Source organism: Entelurus aequoreus, linkage group LG13 (genome assembly GCF_033978785.1).
Source record: "Entelurus aequoreus isolate RoL-2023_Sb linkage group LG13, RoL_Eaeq_v1.1, whole genome shotgun sequence".
In the NCBI taxonomy this organism is placed as follows: Eukaryota; Metazoa; Chordata; class Actinopteri; order Syngnathiformes; family Syngnathidae; genus Entelurus; species Entelurus aequoreus.
In genome coordinates, this window is record NC_084743.1 from 1,648,713 (window position 1) to 1,655,339 (window position 6,627).

At 39.5% G+C, this 6,627-nt stretch overlaps 1 protein-coding gene across 2 annotated transcripts in view; it reads right to left on the bottom strand.

The window, feature by feature from the left end:
• LOC133663046 (F-BAR and double SH3 domains protein 2-like) overlaps positions 1-2,307 on the bottom strand; it is a 129,801-nt gene extending 127,494 nt beyond the window's left edge. For both annotated transcript variants that reach the window (XM_062067228.1, XM_062067227.1), the window contains exon 1: positions 2,033-2,307. In XM_062067228.1, the coding sequence (XP_061923212.1) occupies positions 2,033-2,053 (21 nt within the window). In that variant the 5' untranslated portion in view covers positions 2,054-2,307. The remainder of the gene's footprint in view (positions 1-2,032) is intronic.
• Between the last annotated feature and the right edge of the window lie 4,320 nt (positions 2,308-6,627).

The window sequence follows — 6,627 nt, forward strand, 5'->3', positions numbered from 1 at the left end:
AGTCACCATAGTCATAGACCATACGTGCAGTCACCATAGTCATAGACCATACATGCAGTCACCATAGTCATAGACCATACGTGCAGTCACCATAGTCATAGACCATACATGCAGTCACCATAGTCATAGACCATACATGCAGTCACCATAGTCATAGACCATACATGCAGTCACCATAGTCATAGACCATACATGCAGTCACCATAGTCATAGACCATACGTGCAGTCACCATAGTCATAGACCATACATGCAGTCACCATAGTCATAGACCATACATGCAGTCACCATGCAGTCACCATAGTCATAGACCATACGTGCAGTCACCATAGTCATAGACCATACATGCAGTCACCATAGTCATAGACCTTACATGCAGTCACCATAGTCATAGACCATACGTGCAGTCACCATAGTCATAGACCTTACGTGCAGTCACCATAGTCATAGACCATACATGCAGTCACCATAGTCATAGACCATACGTGCAGTCACCATAGTCATAGACCTTACGTGCAGTCACCATAGTCATAGACCATACATACAGTCACCATAGTCATAGACCATACATACAGTCACCATAGTCATAGACCTTACGTGCAGTCACCATAGTCATAGACCATACATGCAGTCACCATAGTCATAGACCATACATGCAGTCACCATAGTCATAGACCATACATGCAGTCACCATAGTCATAGACCATACGTGCAGTCACCATAGTCATAGACCATACATGCAGTCACCATAGTCATAGACCATACGTGCAGTCACCATAGTCATAGACCATACATGCAGTCACCATAGTCATAGACCATACGTGCAGTCACCATAGTCATAGACCATACGTGCAGTCACCATAGTCATAGACCATACATGCAGTCACCATAGTCATAGACCATACGTGCAGTCACCATAGTCATAGCCCACACATACAATCAACATAGTCATAGACTATACATGCAGTCACCATAGTCATAGTCCACACATACAGTCATCATAGTCATAGACCACACATACAGTCACCATAGTCATAGACCATACGTGCAGTCACCATAGTCATAGACCATACGTGCAGTCACCATAGTCCCAGACCATATATGCAGTCACCATAGTCATAGACCATATGTGCAGTCACCATAGTCATAGACCATATATGCAGTCACCATAGTCATAGAACATATGTGCAGTCACCATAGTCATAGACCATACGTGCAGTCACCATAGTCATAGTCCACACATACAGTCATCATAGTCCTATACCACACATACAGTCACCATAGTCCTAGACCACACATACAGACACCATAGTCCTAGACCACACATACAGTCACCATAGTCCTAAACCACACATGCAGTCATCATAGTCCTAGACAACAATACAGTTACCATAGTCATAGACCACACATACAGTCACCATAGTCCTAGACCACACATACAGTCATCATAGTCCTAGACCACACATACAGTCATAGTCCATAAATACAGTCACCATAGTCCTAGACCACACATACAGTCATAGTCCATAAATACAGTCACCATAGTCCTAGACCACACATACAGTCATCATAGTCCTAGACTACACATACAGTCATAGTCCATTAATACAGTCACTATAGTCCTAGACCACACATACAGTCACCATAGTCCTAGACCACACATACAGTCATAGTCCATAAATACAGTCACCATAGTCCTGGTTCCATAACACACATGCTAGCTAGCACCAAGTCACGTGACCTGGCTAACGTCCTGTCAATCATTCACAGAAACGCCATCTGCTGAAAATATGAACAGCAGAGTGGATCGATATTGTCATCGATATCACGCGGTCATTGTTGTGTTAGCCCACGCAGCTGCGCGTCGCGTGGACGTCCCATCGTGTCAGCAAAAGGTGAACATTACATTCCCACTGCGAGCTGCCCCCCCGCCCCCCCCCAAAAAAAATAAAAAGTCTCCTCTCCTCATCGCAAAAAAAAAAAAAAAAAGGCTCCATTGTTGTGACGATATCGGCACTGATGGAGATGTCTCACCTTCCTCGGCGGCGGCTGCATGTTAGCACATGGATCTTCTTGTCTCCTCTCAAATGTGTCACCAGGCCGATTTAGTGGTCTTTTCCCCCGCCGCCGCCCCCCGAAACAAGACCAAATGACAGTAATCCTCCCCTCCGGAGGAAAGACGGGAGTTAGGTCTGTACTCCGGCGGCCATGATTGATGATGAACGGCCTGCGTGGAGCGCGGCTGTGCGCACTTGGTTGGGGGTGCGAGTACAGTGGAGTGGCGTGGAGTACAGGAGTCAATGATAGCGTGCGGGAGGACCGCGGTTAAAAAAAAAAAAAAAAAAAAAAAAGGCTAAGGGGAGGAAAGACGGACATTGACGGGGAAGCCCGACAGCTCCCCGGGCTGAGCAATGGCGCCCTCAAGTGGTGACAGGCGGTATCACGCGTTATGACTGTAAAAGGCGAGTAAAAGAATACAAATCCCTCCCTGGTGACTCAAACGTCCTCCTACTTTACAGTCTGTCAAGCGGGGGGAAAGGAAAAAGGATGAATTGTTGCTTATTTGTGCGTATTTGTCACAAGAAGCTGCTAGTAGTGACTTAGTCAGCCGGTGTCGCAGCGAGCTGCATGGCAACAAGGCGTTGCAGTCGAGCGCAGAGAAATCGATGAGCTCAGTTGAAATTGTTGATCCGGGCTATCGTCAAGAAGAGTGCAGCGACTTTTTAATGGCCTTTTCGGGCACATTTGAAAAAAAAAATAAAAATAAAAAAATTAATAAATATATATATATTTATATATATATATATAGGAAACAATGATGGCAGCAGTATATGTATTTTTGTATTTACACCCACATTACTCTGGAAAATACATAATACTAAGCATTAAAGTATAAATAAAAACTAGAATATCATCATGAAAATGCTCGTTTCTCTTTTAGTGTGAAAAAGGCTTTCAACTGGACTTTGGTGACATTTTCAACATGCAAGTCTCACCTAAACATGCTGGATTCTGTGTATCAACATTTGTGACCCACTCAGGATTTGTACTCGCAACACTGGCTTGTGTGAGTGCTTCAATAAACAGTAGTACACTATTTCACCACTAGATGGCAATACTGCAGTATTATTACATTCCTACTTCTAATACACTATTTCACCACTAGATGGCAATAATGATAAATGATAAATGGGTTATACTTGTATAGCGCTTTTCTACCTTCAAGGTACTCAAAGCGCTTTGACACTATTTCCACATTCACCCATTCACACACACATTCACACACTGATGGCGGGAGCTGCCATGCAAGGCGCTAACCGGCAGCCATCAGGAGCAAGGGTGAAGTGTCTTGCCCAAGGACACAACGGACGTGACTAGGATGGTTGAAGGTGGGGATTGAACCCCAGTAACCAGCAACCCTCCGATTGCTGGCACGGCCACTCTACCAACTTCGCCACGCCGCCCCAATGCAGTATTATTACATTCCTACTGCTTATACACTATTTCACCACTAGATGGCAATACTGCAGTATTATTACATTCCTACTGCTTATACACTATTTCACCACTAGATGGCAATAATGCAGTATTATGACATTCCTACTGCAATACACTATTTCACCACTAGATAGCAATAATGCAGTATTATGACATTCCTACTGCTTATACACTATTTCACCACTAGATGGCAATAATGCAGTATTATTACATTCCTACTGCTTATACACTATTTCACCACTAGATAGTAATAATGCAGTATTATTACATTCCTACTGCCAATACACTATTTCACCACTAGATGGCAATAATGCAGTATTATTACATTCCTACTGCTTATACACTATTTCACCACTAGATGGCAATAATGCAGTATTATTACATTCCTACTGCTAATACACTATTTCACCACTAGATGGCAATACTGCCATATTATTACATTCCTACTGCTAATACACTATTTCACCACTAGATGGCAATAATGCAGTATTATTACATTCCTACTGCTAATACACTATTTCACCACTAGATAGCAATAATGCAGTATTATTACATTCCTACTGCTTATACACTATTTCACCACTAGATGGCAATAATGCAGTATTATTACATCCTACTGCTTATACACTATTTCACCACTAGATAGCAATAATGCAGTATTATTACATTCCTACTGCTAATACACTATTTCACCACTAGATGGCAATAATGCAGTATTATTACATTCCTACTGCTAATACACTATTTCACCACTAGATAGCAATAATGCAGTATTATTACATTCCTACTGCTAATACACTATTTCACCACTAGATGGCAATAATGCAGTATTATTACATTCCTACTGCTAATACACTATTTCACCACTAGATAGCAATAATGCAGTATTATTACATTCCTACTGCTAATACACTATTTCACCACTAGATGGCAATACTGCCATATTATTACATTCCTACTGCTAATACACTATTTCACCACTAGATGGCAATACTGCAGTATTATTACAATCTTACTGCTAATACACTATTTCACCACTAGATGGCAATATTTCAGTATTATTACATGCCTACTGCTAATACACTATTTCACCACTAGATGGCAATACTGCCATATTATTACATTCCTACTGCTAATACACTATTTCACCACTAGATAGCAATAATGCAGTATTATTACATTCCTACTGCTTATACACTATTTCACCACTAGATAGCAATAATGCAGTATTATTACATTCCTACTGCCAATACACTATTTCACCACTAGATGGCAATACTGCCATATTATTACATTCCTACTGCTAATACACTATTTCACCACTAGATGGCAATAATGCAGTATTATTACATTCCTACTGCTTATACATTATTTCACCACTAGATAGCAATAATGCAGTATTATTACATTCCTACTGCTAATACACTATTTCACCACTAGATGGCAATAATGCAGTAGTATTACATTCCTACTGCTAATACACTATTTCACCACTAGATGGCAATAATGCAGTATTATTACATTCCTACTGCTTATACACTATTTCACCACTAGATGGCAATAATGCAGTATTATTACATTCCTACTGCTAATACACTATTTCACCACTAGATGGCAATACTGCCATATTATTACATTCCTTATGTTAATACACTATTTCACCACTAGATGGCAATACTGCAGTATCATTACATTCCTACTGCTAATCCACTATCTCACCACTAGATGGCAATACTGCAGTATCATTACATTCCTACTGCTAATACACTATTTCACCACTAGATGGCAATACTGCAGTAGTATTACATTCCTACTGTTAATACACTATTTCACCACTAGATGGCAATACTGCAATATCATTACATTCCTACTGCTAATACACTATCTCACCACTAGATGGCAATGCTGCAGTATTATTACATTCCTACTGCTAATACACTATTTCACCATTAGATGACAATACTGCAGTATTATTACATTCCTACTGCTTATACACTATCTCACCACTAGATGGCAATAATGCAGTATTATTACATTCCTACTGCTAATACACTATTTCACCACTAGATGGCAATAATGCAGTATTATTACATTCCTACTGCTAATACACTATTTCACCACTAGATAGCAATAATGCAGTATTATTACATTCCTACTGCTAATACACTATTTCACCACTAGATGGCAATAATGCAGTATTTTTACATTACTACTGCTAATACACTATTTCACCACTAGATGGCAATAATGCAGTATTATTACATTCCTACTGCTTATACACTATTTCACCACTAGATAGCAATAATGCAGTATTATTACATTCCTACTGCTAATACACTATTTCACCACTAGATGGCAATACTGCCATATTATTACATTCCTACTGCTAATACACTATTTCACCACTAGATGGCAATACTGCAGTATTATTACAATCTTACTGCTAATACACTATTTCACCACTAGATGGCAATATTTCAGTATTATTACATGCCTACTGCTAATACACTATTTCACCACTAGATGGCAATACTGCCATATTATTACATTCCTACTGCTAATACACTATTTCACCACTAGATAGCAATAATGCAGTATTATTACATTCCTACTGCTTATACACTATTTCACCACTAGATAGCAATAATGCAGTATTATTACATTCCTACTGCCAATACACTATTTCACCACTAGATGGCAATACTGCCATATTATTACATTCCTACTGCTAATACACTATTTCACCACTAGATGGCAATAATGCAGTATTATTACATTCCTACTGCTTATACATTATTTCACCACTAGATAGCAATAATGCAGTATTATTACATTCCTACTGCTAATACACTATTTCACCACTAGATGGCAATAATGCAGTAGTATTACATTCCTACTGCTAATACACTATTTCACCACTAGATGGCAATAATGCAGTATTATTACATTCCTACTGCTTATACACTATTTCACCACTAGATGGCAATAATGCAGTATTATTACATTCCTACTGCTAATACACTATTTCACCACTAGATGGCAATACTGCCATATTATTACATTCCTTATGTTAATACACTATTTCACCACTAGATGGCAATACTGCAGTATCATTACATTCCTACTGCTAA